At 40.2% G+C, this 22,628-nt stretch overlaps 1 protein-coding gene across 13 annotated transcripts in view; it reads left to right on the top strand.

The window, feature by feature from the left end:
• LOC307179510 (uncharacterized protein) overlaps positions 1-22,628 on the top strand; it is a 511,372-nt gene that overhangs the window by 215,049 nt on the left and 273,695 nt on the right. The window contains exon 4 of one of the 13 annotated variants that reach the window (XM_079908744.1): positions 9,018-9,243. The exons of the other annotated variants lie outside the window; for them this stretch is intronic. Coding sequence (XP_079764870.1) covers positions 9,018-9,053 — 36 coding nt within the window. The 3' untranslated portion in view covers positions 9,054-9,243. Of the gene's footprint in view, positions 1-9,017; positions 9,244-22,628 lie in introns of those variants that run through there. 13 annotated transcript variants of the gene reach the window in all.

Here is a 22,628-nt window from a genome sequence, read left to right as displayed (position 1 = left end):
GTAAGGACAGAACAGCACATCAGGTGTCGACGGTGAAAACTCTGAGATAAATTCTCTCTAGTTAGAAGAGGGGCCACAGTGAACCAGAAAGTATGGGGTCACTGTGAGCCAGAGAGCCGCTTTTTAGTCATCTTTTCCCCCCAGTTTTATTGAGATATTATTGACATATAAGTAAGTTTAAGGTGTATAATGTGATGATTTGATATATATCAAATACATATATAATATATATATTAGCACCTCCATCCCCTCACATAATTATAATTTTTATTATGATGATACCATTTAAAATTTGCCCTCCTAACTGCTTTCATGTATACAATACTTTTTTTCCTTTTCCCTCTCCTGGTTGTGCCCAGAGGTCAGCTTGTGTTGCTGTGTGATGGTGGCAGCAGGGCAGAGATGTGGGCAAGTTTAAGCCCCAAGAGAATAACCCATGTCTATGGTCACATAACCTATACTATGAAGGCAATATATTGAGGGGAAGCCACACTGTTTTATTATCTTTCTCTCTATTCTCTTTCTATTTTCTCTCACTGAGGTCAGCCCCAGGTATATGGAAATGGCCAATGGTAGATAAACTGAGAAAAACACTTCTTTCTGGTCAGATGAACAGGAACAGGGCAAAGGGACTCTTGAGAGCTGGGAAGTGTAAGGGAATCCCAAGGAGAAGATAGCTGGAGATGGGTATCTCCTAGTTCTGTGTGTGAGTATCAGAAATCCTGAACTCACCCCTGAGCTGCACATGTGCAGAACAGACCCAAAGAAGCATAGCAAAGGCTTAGAGAGCTGAACTGGAATATGAGCCATGACCCGTGTTTGGTGAGGTTTGTGTGTTCACCCTAACTTCTGAGTGGTGCATGAATGGAAATAAAGAACATGGCAGAGGCTTTGGAGATTGTACTGATCTTGGCACCTCTGCCCACAGAAGGCAAGGCAAAACTTGTGACCCGTATCTAACCGAGCCTGTTGAAACAATCGAAATAACAGTAATACTCTCCAGAGGGCTGTAACCATCAGAGTCTCACAACATATTTCACCAGTCCAGGGTACAATCCAACGTAAATGACATGAAAGGAGGCAGGCATTGGCACACTATGGTCCGTGGGCTAAATCTGCCCCACCACCTGTTTCAGTATAGCTCATAAGGTCAGAAGAGATATTACATTGATAAACAGTTGGAATAAAACAGATGAATATTTGTAAAATGTAAAATTTTCTGTAATTCACACTTGACTCTCCATACCTGAAGCTTTATTAGAATACAGCTGCACCCGTTCATTTCTCTGCGGTCGGTAGCAGCTTTTGTGCTATGATGTCAGATGAGTCATTGCAACAGAGAGCAGAGGGCTAAACCACAAAGCCTAAAACAATTACCGTCTGTTCCTTACAGAAAGAAATGTGATGACTCCTGCTAATGGCAAAGGCAATCCAAACAAATATCAATTACTGAGATGACCTAGATGTTGGAATTATAAAACAAAGTCTTTAAGGCAGATATTGTAACCGTGGTCAACAAGGTAAGGATTAGTACTCCTGAAATGAATGGAAACATACACGTTATCCAAAGAGAAATCAAAACTATAAAAATAAAACCAAATAGAAATTTTGGAACTGAAAAATACAACATCTGAAATAAAAAAAATTCACTAGATGGACTTTATAGCAGAATGGAGATGACAGAGGAAATGTCAGTGAACTTAAAGATATATCAATAAAATTATCCAAACTGAAGGACATAGAGGAAAAGATTGGAAAGGGGGAAACAGAGCCTCAGAAACCTGTGAGACAAACAAAAAGGTCTAACACTTGTGCCACTGGTGTCACAGAAGAAAGGAAAAAGAGATTGGGTGCAAAAAAAGTATTTGAAGAAATAATGACTGAAAATATCTCAAATGTGGTGAAACACATAAATTTACAGGTTCAAGAAGCTCAGGAAACTTCAAACAAGTTACACTCAAATAAAATTATGACCAGACACATTATAATAAAACTCATGAAAACCAAAAATAAAAAGAAGGGGTTGTTCGTACAAAATAGTTACTAAAACCTCAGTAAAGACTAAATTAAAATGATAAAGAAGGCAGTCACAGAGAGAGAAGTTTGAAACAAACATAGAACTTTATGGTTGTAAGAAACTGTAAATACTTTGGCATGCTGAATATTGCCTCAAACGTGATGTCTTTATCTCAGGAAAATGAAGGCCAGGGAGATTGACTGATTTTACCAAAGTAACTCTCAGGCAAGTGCTCTCAAGAAAAAAAAATGGGAATCAAACCAAAAGGAAGGATGGAAGGAAGGAGTGAATGAAGGAAGGAAGGGAGAGAGAATATAAAGAAAGAAAGGAAAGAAGAAAAAATAGTCATCTCTGTTGATCACAGATCTTAACAATGACTCTTATTACCATGTTTTTCCTTAGGGGGAAGATGAAAATGGTGATTTTTTTAATTAAGTGAAGTACTTTTGGAGAAGGCAAGGCTCATTGAAGCATCTCAGTCAGGGTTTGGGATCATCCAGGTTTCCATCTGGCAGTGGTAGGGATCACAAAGAATGCAGCTAATGCTTAAAAGTGAATGTGGAAAGGAGCCAATAAGATATTTTGCTTACTTGGAGACTTTTGCTGAAGTCATGTTTAAAAGGGTAGGGAAGTGTATATATGTCCATGCCACTCTCTCACTTTGTCCCAGCTTACCCTTCCCCCTCCCCATATCCTCAAGTCCATTCTCTAGTAGGTCTGTGTCTTTATTCCCGTCTTACCCCTAGGTTCTTCATGACCTTTTTTTTTTTCTTAGGTTCCATATATATGTGTTAGCCTACGGTATTTTTTTTCTCTTTCTGACTTACTTCACTCTGTATGATACCAAACGTAAAACAGATAGCTAGTGGGAAGCAGCCACATAGCACAGGGAGATCAGCTCGGTGGTTTGTGACCACCTAGAGGGGTGGGATAGGGAGGGTGGGAGGGAGACGCAAGAGGGAGGAAATATGGGAACATATGTATATGTATAACTGATTCACTTTGTTATAAAGCAGAAACTAACACACCACTGTAAAGCAATTATACTCCAATAAAGATGTTAAAAAAAAAAAAAAGGGCAGGGAACAGGGGTCTTTTTTACACGAGGACAAAAACCACTGGAAAATCCAACCACGAAAGATAACACATTTCTGTGCCAAGAAAATCAGATGAATTGTTTGTTGATATGTATCCAGAAAGAGAAAAGTGAGACAACAGATTCTTGGCTAAACTCATAAATGCTTTGGCAGAGTACGGACATGGCTTCTCTATGTCTCCCCGCCTCCTTCCCCTCCCCCTCCCCTTCCTCTTCTTTCTCCTCCTCTTTCTTCTCCTTCCCTTCCTCTTCCTCCTTCTCCTTGTCCTTCTTCTTCCCTATGTTTCTCTCAAATATACACAAACACACACCTTAATGAGGATCCAAGGGGTGGGCTTTCATCTTTATACCCATCACCTTGGGAACTCTGACATGCAAAGATGTCCAAAAAGGAACACAGATTTCATGAGGACCTACCAAGTCTTCTTGAAGACATGTTAAAGAAGCTCTTAAAGCTACATTCAGGACCTAAAACTTTAGGGCATAAGATAATGAACCAAAAAGGGAGCAGAGATTCTGTTTGGAAGAAGAACTCTGAGATCCAGAGATTCACTCTAAGACACAGATTTGAAATCTTATCAAGGTCCCTGGCTGTATGTCAGGATATAGAGACTCAGTTGACTTCCAGTGAAGACCCAGAGTAATTTATCTAAATTTCTTGGGAAAGGTGAGCAATAAAGCCGAAAGATCACTGTCAGTTGTTGCTGGGACTAACCTCCAATGGTAGTGAGGAAAGGGACTCTGTAGGCACAGGCGGATCAACATGAAAAACCATGGGTGCAGCAGGGTGGGGGCATCAGCAGCCACCAGAGTGGCAACTTCCACCTTGAGTTGTCGGGTGGCCAACACTGAGAGCAAGAATAGAATGACTAGCAGGTAGAGGGTATCCTTAAATTCAGGCAAGTAGAATGCTCCAGGATTCTCAGAATCCTTCCAGGACAACAGATGGGGCTTGGGATCCTTGAGATCACTGAGATTTGTCTTTGAGCAGAGGTGGTACAAATGACCATTTGTAGCCCTGTTATAAACCGTAGACATATCCTGGATGCTGCTGTGGTCTAGGAAGGTCAGGACCCTATCTGTGCCATTGTTCCTTGCAAAGAATAACCGAAACAGCATACCAGATGGAATGTAAAGATATTTTGAACAAGATCAGCATTTCAGAAAAATTCCTGCAACTTCTGCTGTTTTCCAAGCCTAGGTGGATCTAGTCTAATCTTTCTGCATCTGACATTTTCCTCTGTTCTTTGTCTCCAGACTATATATATATATATATATATATATATATATATATATATATATATATATATACACACACACACACACACACACACATTGTTTTAAAAAAGTGAAATGGATGGTTGACATCAAAAGGAAAGACCCCAGGGGATTTCTTGCAAAGGACAATAGTGGCCCAAGTATTGTTTTGAAAACTGTTGCTCTGGCCCTTCAGGACACAAATTGGAAGAGGGAGAGGTGATATAAAACTGATTAAAAGGGCTTCCCTGGTGGCACAGTGGTTGAGAGTCTGCCTGCCGATGCAGGGGACACGGGTTCGTGCCCCGGTCCGGGAAGATCCCACATGCTGTGGAGTGGCTGGGCCCATGAGCCATGGCCGCTGAGCCTGCGCGTCCGGAGCCTGTGCTCCGTAACGGGAGAGGCCACAGCAGTGAGAGGTCCGCATACCACAAAAAATAAATAAATAAATAAATAAAAATAAATAAATAAAAACTGATTAAAATTTGGCAGGAAAAAAAATTACTGGCAGATAGACACACTTGACTAAAGAAGCTTGTTTCTCCAATTTTGTTCAGATCTCTAATTTCGTTTTACCTTATTTACTATTAATATTATCATTATTATTATTACTGCAGAGAGCTGAGCTGGAAGGACTTGCTCAGCTTGTAATAGTTACAGGCACATAACCAGATACTCCTCTAGGTGCCTTCCAATGAGAAGATCCTATGTAACTATTCTATTGACAGTGTTTTAAAAGATGTGACTCTGAAGAATAAACAAATCCACAAATTATTAGGCATGATTGCTTGCCGATTAGATGTTAATTCATTCTAAATAGGATGATGAGCTGCAAAGGAAGTTTGCAGACACACAATGCCATTTCCTGTGTTTTGTGCTCAGTATTGATTAAGGAGGATCTGACCCGGTGTCCTAGGAGGAAAGATCCTTTCTGCACCATTGCAGCAGCCTTTGGGAATGAAGTGGCCCCAACTGATAGCTTAAGAAAGGGAAAAGGGTGATTCTAGGGAACCAACTGGTGAATAAGCAACGTTTCCACAGGCTGCAAGACTGGTGGTGGGCGGAGGGGAAGCAGGAATCCTGTTGTAAGCCCCAACTCATAAAAATATGAGCATCAGCAGTCCTTTTTGTAAAATAAATGAGGTGCCAGGGCTCACATCTTGATAAATTATGAAATGCCTCTTTCTCTCTTCCTCTCTTCATATATCCTCTCCTATTCTTTATCCCCATTAACTTGTGAACTTGTTTCTGCCAAAGAAATCAGAAGAGATGGTAATGTTAATTTACTTAAGGCCATTCTAGTGAACATTGTGTGTAAGCTCTTAGAGTGTTGGTGAGCTGAATGGGTGTGCAAAGCTCAAGTAACCTCTGAGAGCCTGGTAAGCATTACCAGCTGGAATTTTTCAGAGGCTTATCTTAATTCATATCAGAAGGTTTCTTTTTTCTTCATTAATAAGGGGAGTTGCAAACTCTTGACTTCTTTCCTTTCAATTTAAACCAATTTACTGAATATTAATTAACTGCTACTTTGTACCAAGTAATTGGTACTAAGAGAGAAGTAAACAAGGTGTATTATGCTCTGAAGAAATATAGCCTAATGCAGAAGACAGACATACAAAGACATTGTCATGCAAAGTGAGAAGTATAGTCCTAGATGAATGTATATGTACAGAAAAGAGAAAAATTAGCTGTATATAGTAATGGAATTACTCAGGGAAAGCTATTTTAAATGCTTAAAGTTTGAGTTCATTCTTGAAGCAGGGAATAAAATTTATTTGCATTTTGAACAAAGAGGAAGCAACAGGCACATTTGCAAGGCATGAAAGTGGGAAATGTCTGGTGTGTTATAAGAAAATCTAAGTAGTTTGGAATTGGTAGAGCATAAATTTGTGTGTAAGCAAGTAACAAAGTCAGCTCTGCAGAAAGCCAGCAGCCAGCAGGATCTTCTCAAAAACAGAGAAGAAAAAGTAGAGTTTGGTGAACTCCACCCTCAGCTAGCAGGAAGGACAGGAGCTCAGTGCAGCGAATAGTTTCATCTCTGATATTATCAAAGGATAAGGACCAAGATGGGTGAAGATGTTATCAAATTCCAGAACTTCTGTTACTTTCCCATGCATGGTAATCCCTGTTTGTTTCCTCAAAACAATCATCACGTGAAACCTTTAAAAGAATGTGTATCTTTGAGCTTTTTTTTTTTTTCCCCCCCTGAGGGAAGTAAATAAAGGAACTGGGGAGATCCTACACAGGCTGAGGTATAGACTTCCCTGGGGGAGAATGGGTCAAGATATGCCATATATATATATATATATATATATATATATATATATATATATATATATATATATATATATATATGTGCAGGCTGGCTATGATGGTGAAACTCATCAGAAGGAAAGAATGGATGTGGTATGTAAAATACCTTTTTGGGTCTGAGAAAGGGCCCAGGCATATGGGACTGAAGAGGTATTTTCTCTCACATATAAATCAAGCCAAGGCATGCCCCTTTCAGTTTGAAGAAGCCTTCTTCCCCCAGGAGAGGACACGAGGCTAGACCCAACACTCCATCCAAGGTCTGGAAGCATTAATGGGCATGTGATTCTCTTGGCGATAAACCATCCTGACTTGGGAATCTTGTCAAAGCATGGTGTGGGTCTAGCCAACCTGATAGCTGGAGAATCAGCCATTTGGGGAGCAAAGTAAAAACATACAGGTTATTTTTTGAAAGAAAATGAATCTCCCAGGGAAAAAAATGGAACACAACACAAAAGCATACACTCAGACTCACGGGATCTTGGGGATGAAATACAGTAGATAGAGAGCTCAGACTCTAAATGCTGCTAAGACATTGAATCCTCTTTAGTATCTCCCTCACAAGGGGAGGCAACTGAGTATTGCAGGTACATATATAGGATGAAGAGTTGGGATGCTTATTTGCAAAACGGGGTAACCGTGTTAGCTGTTACATGGCGACCTATTTACTGAAAACATTTGCCTTCCCAGATATCTGATATCCAGTAATTTCTCCATATGTATGCTCTCTGAGTAACAGCTGAAGAATGTATGATGGCTAATGGGTTCCCTGTGGGGGTCTGGAGAGTATCAAATTCATGTAATTGGTCCCTATTTATTTAAACTCACAATATTGGAATGAATCATTTGATTTCAGCAAGATATACTGGATGGAGGTGTGGGGTGTTGGATATCTGTTGAATAATGACTGTGTGCTGGGGATGGTAGAAGGAAGTCAAATGGAGATTATTATCTCTTCTTAACATCAGCATTGAGATGTAGGTGTATTACTAGGCTCACAGATGAGGAAACTTAGTTTGATTAATTTCTCTAAGCTCCCCTTGCTACTAACAGGCAAAGGAAAAATCAATGACCAGTGCTGTCGCATGTCAGAAATCATGCTCTTTTCAACACGTGGTGCTGGGACAACTGGATAGCTATAGGCCAATACATCAAGTTGGACCCCCTACTTCATACCATGCATAAAAATCAACTCAAAACAGATCAAAGACTTAAATGTAAGAGCTAAAACTAGAAAAATCTTAGAAAACATAAGAGTAATTCTTTATGACCTTAGTAAAGGGAAAAGGGTGATTCTAGGGTACCCACTGGCTAGGCAACGATTTTTTTTTTATTGGAGTATAGTTGATTTACAATTTTGTGTTAGTTTCAGGTGTACAACAAAGTGATTCATTTATACATTTACATATATTCTTTTTTTTTTAGATTCTTTTCTCATATAGGTTTCCACAGAATATTGAGTACAGTTCTCTGTGCTACACAGTAGGTCCTTGTTGGTTATCTCTCTTATATTGATATATAGTAGTGTGTATATATTCATCCCAAGCTCCTGATTTATCCCTCCCCCAATGTTTCCCCTTTGGTAACCATAAGTTTGTTTTCTATATCTGTAAGTCTGTTTCTGTTTTGTAAATAAGTTGATTTGTATCATTTTCATTTTTAAAAAATAAGAGTCCACATATGAGTGATATCTTATGATACTTGTCTTTCTCTGTCTGACTTACTTCACTTAGTAGGATAATCTCTAGGTTCGTCCATGTTGCTGCAAATGGCATTATTTCATTCTTTTTTTACGGCTGAGTAATATTCCATTGTATGTATATATATATATATATATATATATATATATGTACCACATCTTCTTTATCCATTCCTCTGTTGATGGACATTTAGGTTAGGGCAATAGTTTCTTATGACACTAAAAGCACCTGTGACAAAAGAAAAAAATAGATAAATTGGATGACATCAAACTTAAAAATTTTTGTGCTACCATTAAGTAACTGAAAAGACAGCTATGACTCAATAATAAAAAGAAAACCCATTGAAAAAAATGAGCAAAGGATTTGAATAGATATTGTTCCCAAAAGGTATATAAGTGACTAATAAGCACATAAAAGATGTTCAGTATTCTTAGTCATTAGGGCAATGCAAATCAAAATTACAGTAGTTCCCGCTTATCCGTGGTTTCACTTTCTGGCTTTCAGTTACTTGTGGTCAACCTTGGTCTGAAAATATTAAACAGAAGATTCTAGAAATAAACAATTCATAAATTTTAAATTGCATGCCATTCTGAGTAGTGTGATGAAATCTCTCACCATCCCACTCCTTCCCTTCCAGGAAGTGAATCATCCCTTTGTCCAGCATGTCTGCTAGTCACTTAGTAGCCGTCTTGGTTATCAGATCAACTGTCAAGGTATCTCAGTGCTTGTGTTCAAGTAACCCTTATTTTACTTAATGATGGCCCCAAAGTGCAAGAGTAGTGATGCTGGCAGTGCAGATATGCCAAAGAGAAGCTGTAGAGTGCTTCCTTTAAGTGACAAGGTGAAGGTTCTCAGCTTAATAAGGAAAGGAAAAAAAATCATGTGTTGAGTTTGCTAAGATCTATGGTAAGAAAGAATCTTCTATCCGTGCAATTGTGAAGAAAGTGAAAGAAAGTCATGCTAGTTTTGCTGTAGCACCTCAAGCTGCAAAAGTTAACGGCCATAGTGCACGATAAATGCTTAGTGAAGATGGAAAGGGCATTAAGTTTATACAGTAAGATATATTGTTAAAATTTATTTTAACATCTTTTTTGGAGTATAATTGCTTTACAATGGTGTGTTAGTTTCTGCTTTATAACAAAGTGAATCAGCTATACATATACATATATCCCCGTATCTCCTCCCTCTTGCATCTCCCTCCCACCCTCCTTATCCCCCATCTCTAGGTGGTCACAAAGCACTGAGCTGATCTCCCTGTGCTATGTGGCTGCTTCCCACTAGCTATCTATTTTACATTTGTTAGTGTATATAAGTCCATGCCAGTCTCTCACTTTGTCCCCGCTTCCCCTTCCCCTTCCCCGTGTCCTCAAGTCCATTCTCTCCGTCTGTGTCTTTATTCCTGTCCTGCCCCTAGGTTCTTCAGAACCCTTTTTTTTTCTTTAGATTCCATATATATGTGTTAGCATACAGTATTTGTTTTTCTCTTTCTGACTTACTTCACACTGTATGACAGACTCTAGGTCCATCCACCTCACTACAAATAACTCAATTTCATTTCTTTTTATGGCTGAGTAGGATTCCATTGTATATATGTGCCACATCTTCTTTATCCATTCATCTGTCAATGGACACTTAGGTTGCTTCCGTGTCCTGGCTATTGTCAACAGAGCTGCAATGAACATTGTGGTACATGACCCTTTTTGAATTATGGTTTTCTCAGGGTATATGCCCATTAGTGGGATTGCTGGGTTGTATGGTAGTTCTGTTTTTAGTTTTTTAAGGAACCTCCATACTGTTCTCCATAGTGGCTGTATCAACTTTACAGTAAGATATTTTGAGACAGAGGGCAAGAGAGAGAGACTCCAAATCCATATAACGTTTATTACAGTATATTGTTACAGTTGTTCTATTTTATTACTAGTTGTTGTTAATCTCTAACTGTGCCTAATTTGTAAATTAAACTTTATCATAGATATGTATGTGTAGGAAAAAACGTAGTATATATTGGGTTTGGTAGTATCTGTAGTTTCAGGCATCCACTGGGGGTCTTGGAACTTATCCCCCAAGGATAAGGGGTGTTACTGTACAATGCGATACCACTTTATACCCACTAGGATAGCTAAAACCAAAAGGACAGAAAATAACAAGTGTTGGCAAGAATGTGGAGAATTTGGAACCCTTATAACAATTCTGGTGGGAATGTAAAATGGCAGGGTCCCTTTGGGCAATAGTTTGAAAGTTCTTCAAAACGTTAAGCATAGAGTTGTCATATGACCCAACAATCCACTCTTATGTATATCCTTAAAAGAACAGAGAACATATATACACAAAAGCACTTAGACACAAATGTATATAGCAGCATTATTCATAATAGCCAAAATGTGGAAACCACCCAGATATTCATCAATTGATGATTGGATAAGTAAAGTGTGGTATACCCATACAAAGGACTATTGTTTAGCAACAAAAATAATAAAGTACGGATACACATTACCACATGGATGAATCTTGAATGCTTTATCCTCAGTTAAAGAACCAGTCACAAAAGACTGTCTATTGTATGCTCCCATTTATGTGAAATGTCCAGAATAGGCTGATCAATAGAAACAGAAGGTGAATCAGTGGTTGCCTAGACCTGGGGGTTGAGGGGTGAATGGGGAGAAGACTACTAACAGGCATAGGGTTTCTTTTCAGAGGATATAAATGCTTGAAAATTAGATTGTGGTTATTCACAGGGTTGACAACCCTGTTAATTTACTAAAAACATTAAATTTTATACTTTAAATGGTTCGTGTATGGCAAGTGAATTATATCTCAGTAAAACTGTTTAAAAATATAAATAGAAAGACCAACAGAAAACCCATGCTGTCTTCCTCTCTGTAGGAGTGACCTCTGGGTTCATACAACCTGGGTCTAATCACAGTGCTACTGCTTACTACCTCAGTGACTTGGCAACTTATCTCTCTGTAAGCCTCCGTGTTTCTCATCTGTAAAGCGTAACTAACAGTGTTCATCTCAGGGGACTGTCATGAGGATTAAATGAGATAATGTACGTAAAATGCTTAGACAGTGCCTGATATACCTAAGGACTTTGTCAGATGTTGCTTTTTCCCCATTCTTCCATTTTTCAAAAGAGGATCCAGGCTTAGTCACTCCAGCCATTTTCTAATACCTGCCAACAAGGTTCCCACCCAAACAGCCGTCCCTGTGTTTTATGACTTTCTTTATTGTGGATGCTTGGTGTGGGCACATGTGTGACATTCAGCGCAACTGCAGAATATAGTGGGAAGAGCATGGACTTGTTCAAGATAGAAATAGGTTCAAAATCTGATTCTACCATGATATAGCTTATTGGTCAGTCCCTTCAAGCTTCAGTTTTATTAATTGATCAGTGGTCAATATTTTTTATCTGGAAATGGTGTTATGAGAATTAAATGCCATGAGCCATGATAATATGGAAAACACCAAGCACAGTACTGGGCACTGAATAGACACTCAGCCAATATATGCTCCCTTCTCTTCCCTACCCTTTCTTGTTTTCGGCCTCAATAAAATAAAATGATCTAATAAGAACAAAAAGTGCACTTGACATGGAGGAGGAAAAACCACATTGGCTGATGGTTTTCTCTGCCCACAGGATTACACAGAGCTTCCTAAATGACCAATTAAGAAGCATTTTTTGAAAGCATACATATGTACGCTGTTTTTATTCCCTCTTTCTCCAGTGATCAGGTTAGATGGAAAGAGACAGACTACTTCAATTTCATACAGAGTTTTATGAAAAATTTAAACTCTTAACCATTCCTGCTCCCCAAATTGGCATTTATTAAAGTTATGAGGAGAGTTTGCAAGCAGGAACTACATCAAAAATAATATGCACAGGGCTCCTGGAGAGTTACTTTCTGCAAGTGATGATGTCTTACTGTCAGTCTTTGAAAGAAATATCAGAAAGGTAATGGGAGCTGAAGCTTAAGATTTCTCAGTATGTCCATTTGAGTTACAAAGGATTTTTATGCTCCATTTCAGACATTATTTAAACATTGTTATCCCTGCAAACATGCCACACAGAGATAAGGTTTTGCTCTGAACCACATCGAAATGCAGATTGGTCTAGAAAGTCAGTTTCAAAGTGTCTTCTTGGAGGTAACTGTTTATTAAGCCTTGGAGGAATTTCAATTGCAAACCCATAGTGGAAGGTGAGGGGTGCAGTAAGATTTGTAATATTCTTCTTAATCATGTGATTTGCACAGCACAGGTACAGTTATAATCTAAATAAAGTTCCCAGAGCCATCAGGGCATTATACTGTAGCTGCTTCATTTAATCTAATGGTCCACATTTAGGTAATTTTCATGCATTTTAATCTATTTAATGATCACCTTTCTCAGGTGATTTACAGCAGCTGGATGTCTGGGGCTCTGGTACCTAGGAGCCATGCACTGTACCATAAACCAGGAGAAAATACTACCGGAAAAAGTATGTTTTGTTTAGATCTGCCCTCATTAAGCACCAGGATAATACTCGCTGAGAACTCCCATCTGCCTCATAAGATTTATTAATGCACATTCTATAGGCACCCGAAGAACAGAATTAGCCTAAATAATGTAGAATGTATTGAAATATTGGACCCTTTAGTGGACAGATGGACACTTACTTTTAGATTATTTCCCTAGATCACAGTATCCCAGAATGTTCTTTGCAAGATGATCAAATATAGTAGCGCCCTCACACTGTAGGAGATTTAGGGTTAACTTTATTCATTCATTCAAGGCTCTGAGAAGTCCTACAAAATGAGGATATATTTTGTTTGCTGTATAATCTAACGCTTCTTAAACTAAGTCAATCACAGAACTAATCCAACCTTGTAACCGTTTTTTTACATCCTGCAAAACATACTTCAGGAAAGAGAACCTTAGCCTATACCCAATATCAGTTTTTCTTTGAAAAAATAAAACATAAATTTGGAGACAAACACATCAGGGCTTCCATCTGGCATTTGCAAGCATTGAGCTCTCACAACATAAGCTATTTCAGCTCTCAGAGCCTTGCTTTCACCTTTCGAAAAGTGAGGCTAATAACAGCTACCTTGTAGGATTACTGTGAGGTTTAAGTGAGAAAATACATGCAAAATGCTCAGAGAAGTATCTAGCACAGGGTAGGTTTAAATCCATATTAGCGCCTTTCTTCTCTTCACTCTATTTTGTACAGTCTCTAAGAGGCTGGAAATACAACCATAAATAAGATGGTTCCTGCTTATTAGAATCTTAGATTTTTGCAAGTGAAAGGCTGGTCTCTGTTTTAGATGGCCTTCTGAACAGACACTTTGGGAAACCTATCGTGGAGCTCTCACCTTAAATGAGCACTTAGATATTGTACTTTGCCGTACCTTGTTTGATCATCATAGCAATCCCATGACGTGAGCATTTTGAATGAGAAAACTAAGTCTAGTACAGGTAACTGACTGTAAAATCACACAGCCAGTGCTGGAGAAGGGGGCAGTAAATTCAGTATTATCTCATTTAAAAAACTTGTTATTAGTAACCACTAGGTTCTTAATCTTCCAAGTATGGGATCAACGACCAGTCATGAGGGGCTTGGAAAGAGAGAAGGAGGAAAAAAAGAAAAATACATAGAAAGATAAATAAAAGGCCTCATAGAGCCAGAATGTGACTGAGACTTGGGCCACTTGGGCCATATATGACAGCCAAAGAGGCTCGCAGGTGACTCTGTGGTGTCACTGTTTGGCAGAATTCTGCAAAATATTGTGAATTTGTCAGAGCCTGGCAAATGTCATGCCTCATTAGGAAATGTAAAGTTCAAAGTGATTAATATACATTAAAATACTATTCTGTTTGCCAAGATTTTGTCTATCAAGTGTATACAGGAAATGGTAGAAATTCCCCTGGACTTCTGTCCCAGTGACTTCAAAGGCTCCTATCATTTCTCTAGGAGTTTGTGGGCTGTAATTTAGACCTCTGTGAAACACTGTCAGTAAAGGTGAGAGGGTTACAAGAGCTAATTAACTTTTAAGATATTCAAGTTGATGCTGAGGAAATCATGCTTTGATGACCAAAGTTTGAAGTTGAAAAGGATTTTGAATAAATAAAAGCTTTTGAGGACCTTGAGTTTAAATAATTTTGAAAAGTGTCAAAAAAGTTATCTTTGAATATTTAGAGTACTGTCATGTTAAACAGGCAAGAAATCCATACTTTGGAACATCTTTATCCATAACCATAACAGTTAGGAAATAATCTGGAAAGTTGGTTTATATAAATATACTATGACTATGTTCATCTTATTTATTTAATCAATTAACATACATTCATTCAACTTATGTCTACCATGTACTTACTAATGCCTGGAATTGGGAAATATAAAGGAGATATAAAGACAGCAGACTTAGGGAATTCCCTGGTGTCCAGTGGTTAGGACTCTGTGCTTTCACTGCCAGGGCCCGGGTTTGATCCCTGGTCGGGGAACTAAGATCCCACAAGCCGCATGGTGCAGCCGGAAAAAAAAAAAAAGACAACAGACTTGGACTTCTGCATGGAGCTCACTGAGAGAAAGAGATGCAGAAGTAATACTAACTCAGTGAAATGAGCTCTAAGAGAAGACCATTTGCATTGGGAGCCTAGAGAGTGAAAGGGCTAATTTTTATAGAGGAAGATCATTTGGACTAAAATAAAATTTCCAAAAGGATGTGATGTTCAAGTTACATGTTGAGGAAGGGGAGAATTTTGCCTGGGAGATGGAAGATCCAAAGCAGGGGGAACTTGGAGGGCAAAGCCGAGCAAGTGTGAGGTAGGTTGATGTGCTCCTTGAAGCACAGCCAGCTTGGAATGCTCAAAGCCACCTCTGTTCCCGGTCCGGGCATCGTGTGAGCTGAAACTGATGGGTGAGGAGGGACCTGATCCTCATGGGCTTTGGATGTATCCCCTGGGGAACAGAAAGCCCCAGAAGGACTTGAGCAAGACAAGAATGAATGCCCATCAAATGGAAGTGACCTCAGCAGCACTGTGGTTAGGTAAACCATCTCATGAGATATAAAGACATCACAAAGTAATCAGAAAGGGTCCCTCAGGCATCCAGATAGACATGCAGCCATCCTCACTGAAAACCTGCCCTCTGGGAAGAATGATTGACTTTCCATTCAGTAAGAGACAAAATCCACCATATAAAAACTTTGCATAACATCTAAGATCCTTTAGTAGAGTTTTGAACCACATTGCACAAAATAGCATAGCTTGAGAAAATTTTGAATTCTACATATTTTACAGGGTGTATTTTGTATTCTCAGAAGTTCAAGATTAAAGAGGCGTCAAGGGGCTTCCCTGGTGGCGCAGTGGTTGAGAGTCTGCCTGCCGATGCTGGGGACACGGGTTCGTGCCCCGGTCCGGGAAGATCCCACATGCCACGGAGTGGCTGGGCCCGTGAGCCATGGCCACTAAGCCTGCGCGTCCGGAGCCTGTGCTCCGCAAGGGGAGAGGCCACAACAGTGAGAGGCCCGCGTACCGCAAAAAAAAAAAAAAAAAAAAGAGGCGTCAAAGATAATTTAATTTGATCTTTCAGCTGACGCTTGAATCACTTCTATAAAGTTCCTGTCAAAGGTTGATCAGTCTCTGATTATTTAGAGTGACAGGAGACTCACTCTCTGCCCTAAGAAAAGTATTAATCAAACCAGTGGGGACACAGAAGGGACTGGGACATGGCAATGGGCAAGTGTGACCAGGTGGCTAAGTGACCACTGCACTTGGAGCTGGGGAAACTTGTGAAGATCTCAGCTTATGGGGCAGGGTTGTGTCTACAACAATGGGTGTCATATTCTGAGCAGAATCCACGTCACTGGGATTCAGATGCAAAAGCTGGAAAGTGAAGAAGTAGGTCTACGTGTTAGGACTAAGGGGCTGGTTGAATCAAAATATCTGAAGCGCCAGGTGAGAATGGGGGATGGTGACGGCAGAGGATCACAGGTGGAGACTGCACGTACAGGACTGGTTCAGGAAAAAGCTCAGGGGAAAGACCATGAGACTGTGAGATTCATCTGAGCCTGGTTTTATGAATGAGGTCTACAGGGTGAAGGCATAGGGTTTTAAAGAAGCAGGTGAGCCTGGACAGAGCCTGGATGAATCAGAGACAGGAAGGAGTACTTGGGGTCAGGTGTAGCTTCACTCACAATTCAACATTTGCTGAGTGGCTCCTTAGCAATGCAGTGGGCTAGGTGTCCGCCTTCACCTGCAGGGAGCTGACAGTGTTCCTTGTGCACCAGCAGCACCACAGCTAAGATTTGGCTACATGTGCAGCTTTGGTTTGACTTTAAACCCCATGGCGAATTCTTTCAGTGTGGAGGCCCCTCTGAGTTTCCTGCTGCTGGTTTAATTTTGAATAGGTTGACTATGTTGGACAAAAATAAGCTTTCTGATAATATGAAGGAGGTGCATGTTAGCAGAGCGTGTATGATGCGGGGGAGGGTAGTTTTACATGTGCTGCAAGGAACACAGGGGGCAAAGAACATCCCTGAACTGATCTTTTTAGGAAATTGCAGAATGAAAAACAAAGAACAGATTTTCAAACTAGATTTCCTCTCTGAGAGAACATCCTGAGACATCGCTATTAGTCATAGATACATAATTTAAGGGGTTCAAAAGAAGTGTCAGAAAACAATTTTCATGCCAATTTTTCAAACTCAATATGGAGGGATGAAAAATACAGGAGGCGCTGAGGTCATGAACATGCATATTTTCAGGCTTAATGTCCCGATGTAACAATTATAAACATCTGGTAATTGGACAGTTACTTTGTAAAGATACCTGACTGGTTAAATCAGCTCGGTAGGTGAAGGTCTGAGAGGCTGGTTTTGAGCATAAACTCATTAAATAAGATTTTTAAAGGCATATTTAGTACAAGAAATTGTGTTGTGCAGATTCTTGTGTTGTGCTTATAGGACAATTTCATGAAAGAAAACCTCAGAGAAAACCAAGATTGAAGCAAATCAATGTGTATTCTCTCTGTCTCTGTCTCTGTCTCCACATATAAACACATACACACACACACACTCTGCAGAGAAACACACACTCCACACAGAAACACACACTATCAGGAGAACACTTTCAGCTTTGCTAGGATAACTAGTCATTGAACACCAAGATCCATGATGAGACTCAAAGAAGTAGTATATTTGCAGATAGAAGGAAACTAAAGGGTAATGAATATCCAACCCCAGGTCTCTATTTGGATAACTAGTGAGCACTTCAAACTCAGCACGTCTCAGACTTGACTCATGTGTTCTCCTCTTGCAGCTCTTATCACTTCCTATTTCCCCAGACTTGGTAAATAGCATTAAAGCCATCCATATGTGCAGATCAGAGACCTGGGTATCATCCTTTATACCTGTTTCCCTCCTCCCCTCTTTACAAATCAATGTCTATGTTCTGTACAGTCCAGTTCCTGAGTAGTTTTCCAAATCTAGTCACCCTTTCACTGCCACCACCCATGTCCAAGGTACTGTTATCACTCATCTGGACTGTCCACCAACCATCACTTACCACACATCCTTCTCTTTCCCACATGAATCCGTATTCTCACACTATAGCTGCCCAGTGAGACTTTTAAAATGTAAATTTTATCATGTCCCCCATCCTGCCCCATTGCTTAAAAACTGTTAGTAGGTTCTCATTGCTCTTAAGAAAACAACTTAAATCCTTAATGGACCTGCATATTCCTTCCTAAGACCCTGACTATTTATCTCTAGATTTATCTGTGCCTTTCTTCCTACCTGCGTTAGTATCTGTTCTACATGTAGATCCTTCAATCGGCCTCAGTTCTTTTGTCTTCAAGGCCTTCCCGTACGTCTTTCCCATTACATGGGACTCTCCAATTCATTTCTTAAAACTCAAAGTGATTTCTGTATCACTTAGACCTCAAAGGTATGTCCATAGGAAGTTTTCCCAGACCCCCTAGACTGAATCAGTCCCCTGCTATAAGCCTATTTGATATCACTTTTATTGTTGTCGTTGAAATTAGTTGTTTAATAACTATGGACCCTGCTGGAACTGTAAGTTCCATTAATGCAAGAAAAGCTATGTCCTGTTAACAAATGTATCCTCAGAGCCTGAAGCAGCTCAAACTGGTCCTAAAAAAGCATTTGTAAAATGAATCAATGAATCACAATGGGTTCTACTGGTAAACCAGATGGATCCAAAGTACATCTGAAGTTCTGAGGCTGGATCCCCCAAAGCAACTTCCCATTTGTAGATGGAGGAAAGGAAATTGAAGACTCTGGCTAACTATAAATGTAACTGAAATGCATTACTCCTGGGTGTAGTTGCTAAAGAAGTGATTTTCATGTGGGGCTTTGTAAAGAGAAGTAGATTATCCAGGACAAGAAACATGGCACTTGTGTTCCACTCTGCACTGAGTAGGATATTCCCGAAATAGTCCAGTCAGGCCTGGGACTTTACGGATTTGAACAGTCCAGACGTGAGAGAAGAGGGTGCTGAGGAGGACTGGAAACCATGGTAACCATGAGGTATTGTCAGAGTGGTTGGGGAAGTACTTGGGGACTCTATTCAAAGATCTGAAGAACTCTCCTGTTTGTAATGAAAGTGTCCTACATGGCCTAAAAGAGAGAGAGAGACGGGAGTTCTTGGGTGAATTTTGGATGAAGCCAGATGATGGCTGTCTATAGAGAACAGTTTTGATTAAACATCCTGAACTGTGATATAGGTCCTGCCCCAAACTGAAAGAGCATGCTAAGAGTCTTCATTATCCAGAGGTAGAATGGGCAAACCCGGAAAGTTGCGAGAGGCCTGCCACTTGACTTGGTCCAACATAAACTGGCTTGGCCACATGGTGCTGACAGTCAGGTCTTGTTGGGAATTGGCCTTTGGTGATACCAGCTTCCTATTTAATTGGCATTTATTTGAGAAGACACTGTGTGCCTGAAATTGTGCTGGGCTTATTCACAAATGCTGACTCATTAGTGCTACACCACAGCTCCATAAAGTAGATAATATACTTTTGGAATCCTGTTTTGCAAAGAGTGAAAGTGAAACTTAGCAAAGTAAGGAGACTTCTTCAAAATAGCATAGATGGTAAATGATCCTTTGCAGGTTCTTCTTCTTTTTTAAATTCCACAATCCTAGGTTGCTTTTTCAAAATGACGCTTATAAGCCCTTCCAGGGCGCATGTGCTCTAATTCTACCATACTGGACTTGACACAAAACATGACCAGCACACTTAGAAACCTAACCACAGTGATGATCCCTGGTCACAGCTGAATAAAAAGGACTGAGGTCTTCAAACTGGGTCATTTCTAATGACCAAATGAAGCTGAGATTGCAGGGAATGAAGTGTAGGGTAGTAATAGTGGCAGAATATTTGTGATATAGGGCAGGTTGGCGCTTTAATTTTTTTTTAACAAGTATTCTTTTTTTAAAATCAATTAATTTGGGGCTGAGCTGGGTCTTTGTTGCTGTGCGCAGGCTTTCTTTAGTTGCAGCGAGCGGGGGCTACTCTTCGTTGCAGTGTGCGGGCTTCTCATTGCAGTGGCTTCTCTTGTTGCGGAGCACGGGCTCTAGGTGCGCGGGCTTCAGTAGTTGTGGCATACGAGCTCAGTAGTTGTGGCGCACAGGCTTAGTTGCTCCGTGGCATGTGGTATCTTCCCGGACCAGGGCTCAAACCCATGTCCCCTGAATTGGAAGGTGGATTCTTAACCGCTGCGCCACCAGGGAAGTCCCCTAATTTAATATTTTATTCATGTTTCTAAGGGGTAAAAGTACCAGACTTGGCAACTAGGGAGGTTATGACTCAAGTCATTGAAGGGGAAACGTGGAGAATCACGATCAAAACTTCATTATGCTCATAATTAGGCTAAAAATAAGAGCATACGGCAGCTGAGGGAAAACGTGAGCTGCAAATACTGGATTTCCAGTAGACGAAGTTGAGGAATGAATATATGAAGTCATATTATCGTAGGTGAAGACAAGAAAGAAATGGATGGAATTAATAACAGTGCATCTGGAAAGGGAAGGGAGCTCTGCAGTGATATATAGAAGAAGTAGAAGAAAATAAATGAGTAAATAATGCAAAGGATAAATAGCCAACAATGCGAGCTACTACAATCCTAAGCTGCCATCAAAGATAACAAAAATGCGGGAATGGGTGTGTGTGTAACAGATGGAAAAGGCAAGGCCAGCGTGCATAAGGCAAAAATACGGGAATGGGTGTGTGTGTAACAGATGAAAAAGGCAAGGACAGCGTGCATAAGGCAAAAATGGGCGTAAGAAATGTCTCTTGGAAACAAAAAGAAATCTCTAATTAATTGGTGAGAGCCATGTAGCTCATGAAACCCTTATGAAAGTAGAGTGGAAATGGGGTAGCACCAAACGCATTGATGGGACACATATAGTAGAGAAAGAAGGGAGATGTTATGATCTAGGGATTTGTTTTTCTTTCTGCTGGGTGAAGGCCAGATGCTGTGGGAAGAGTGCGGAGGCATATTTGAAAGGGCATGGATGGAATTAGGGATTATACTATTGGGGTTAGAATCTTGGCATTATGATGTGGAGATGCGTGTGCCCTTTGTCAATTTTCCTAACCTCCGTAAGCTCAGGGTTTCCTTTGTTGAGCTGCAATATTAGTACTCACAACTGGTGTACTGTTGTGAGCATCAGATATGAAAAATGTGTGTCAGTGGCCTACCAAACAGCTCCCCGCATGACAGCTCTTCTGACTGCAAAGTAGGGTGGTAGAGTGGAAGGAGCCATCACAGAAATGAACTAGAAGAGAAAGGAGGAAGCTCACCCTGACGGGACCCTTGCAGTATTCTGGGCACATACACACATTAATATTTTGATTCCTCACAGTAACATTATGACAGTGACATTAATTTCCCCAAACTTCAGAAGCACAAATGGAGGTGCAGAAAGCTTAAATGAAATGTCTTAGGTCTCTCTGCTGATGATTGGTGAATCTGGAAACCAAGCCCCAATTTCTGAACATGAAAGTCCTATTCTTTGCATCATATCAGCCAATATCAACTAAATTATATTAACCATTTAAATCTTTCTTGTTCAGATGCCGAAAAGCTACGAGTTTACTCTTACTCTTCAAAGAGATTTGTTTTCACCTCCAATCCATTGAGTAGGGAAAGGACTTTTGGTACATAGGTGTCTTAGAGTCCATGAGTTTGAAAAATTACCCCATCTCCAGTTTCTCCATCCCAGTAAACATGCCAGGAGCAGAAGGCACAAGGAAGACGTACAAAGACTCCAAAAGCCAATGGCAGCAAATCAGGAAAGCAAAGGACCAAAGACAGAGAGCCCTGAGGGGACTCCTGTGCTCCATCTTTCTATTGGTTCAGCCAGCAGATCTTTAATTCAGTTAGAAACCAGCCCCCATGGATGTGGGCAGCCCATAGAAATGTATTCTCAGCAAGGGAGGTGTCAGGATGGATTCATGAGAGGTATTTCATGCTTCACAAATCACCCCAAATATTTCATATACATTAAAATATTAGTAGACAAAACTGGGGCCATGGCATATAATTTACCTAGACTTGCGAGTGTTTTTGATACGGAGCAGGGCAGAAGATTTGTCTGTGGGCGCACTGAGCTGCGCTTGGAACAAAATGCATTGGCTGTGCGTTTGCGCCCATCAGAGAGGGTAGCAGAACAAGTTGTGTCGTGATGAGGCAGTAAATATGGGCGTAGCATAGAGAAGTATTAGCTTCATTTTTCTTTATCTTCTGCAGAGCGCATTGGTGGGTTTCTGCCCTCCGAAGGATGAGATAGCATTGCCCCTGTATGAATGAGTTTAAAAGGCATAAACAAGGGAGTCTGATGGCCTAGTTTGGAGGGTCCAGTGGGAATCTGCCTCCTTGCAGATAATGAGATTGTATTTGGAGTAGATATGCCACCAAGTGAGAAAGTGAATTTAATAGAAATATCACTGCTATTTACAACCAAAGGAACATTGGTGAAATATGCTGAAAAGAGAATGAATTCATGGCCTGGGACCTTTTTTTATGTTTGGAGAAGTATTTAGTAGGGGACCCTCATCCCTTGGATAAATGTACTGTGAGTTTATAGTAATTCAAACCTCTGAGTTATGTTTAGCTAAGGTTGAAAGAGTTTGAAAATTCAGCCTTGAGCTACATTTACTGGTAGAAGAACAGTGTCTTGTATTCACTTTCCACCTTTCTAAGTTCTAGAACTCTCAGAACCTGGCTCTGGTCTCTTTTTCTCAACCAAG

The sequence above is a fragment of the Stenella coeruleoalba genome (genome assembly GCF_951394435.1).
Source record: "Stenella coeruleoalba genome assembly, chromosome: 20".
Lineage (NCBI taxonomy): Eukaryota > Metazoa > Chordata > Mammalia > Artiodactyla > Delphinidae > Stenella > Stenella coeruleoalba.
The sequence above is the reverse complement of the archived record's forward strand: the minus strand, read 5'-3'. Positions and strand labels throughout refer to the sequence as shown.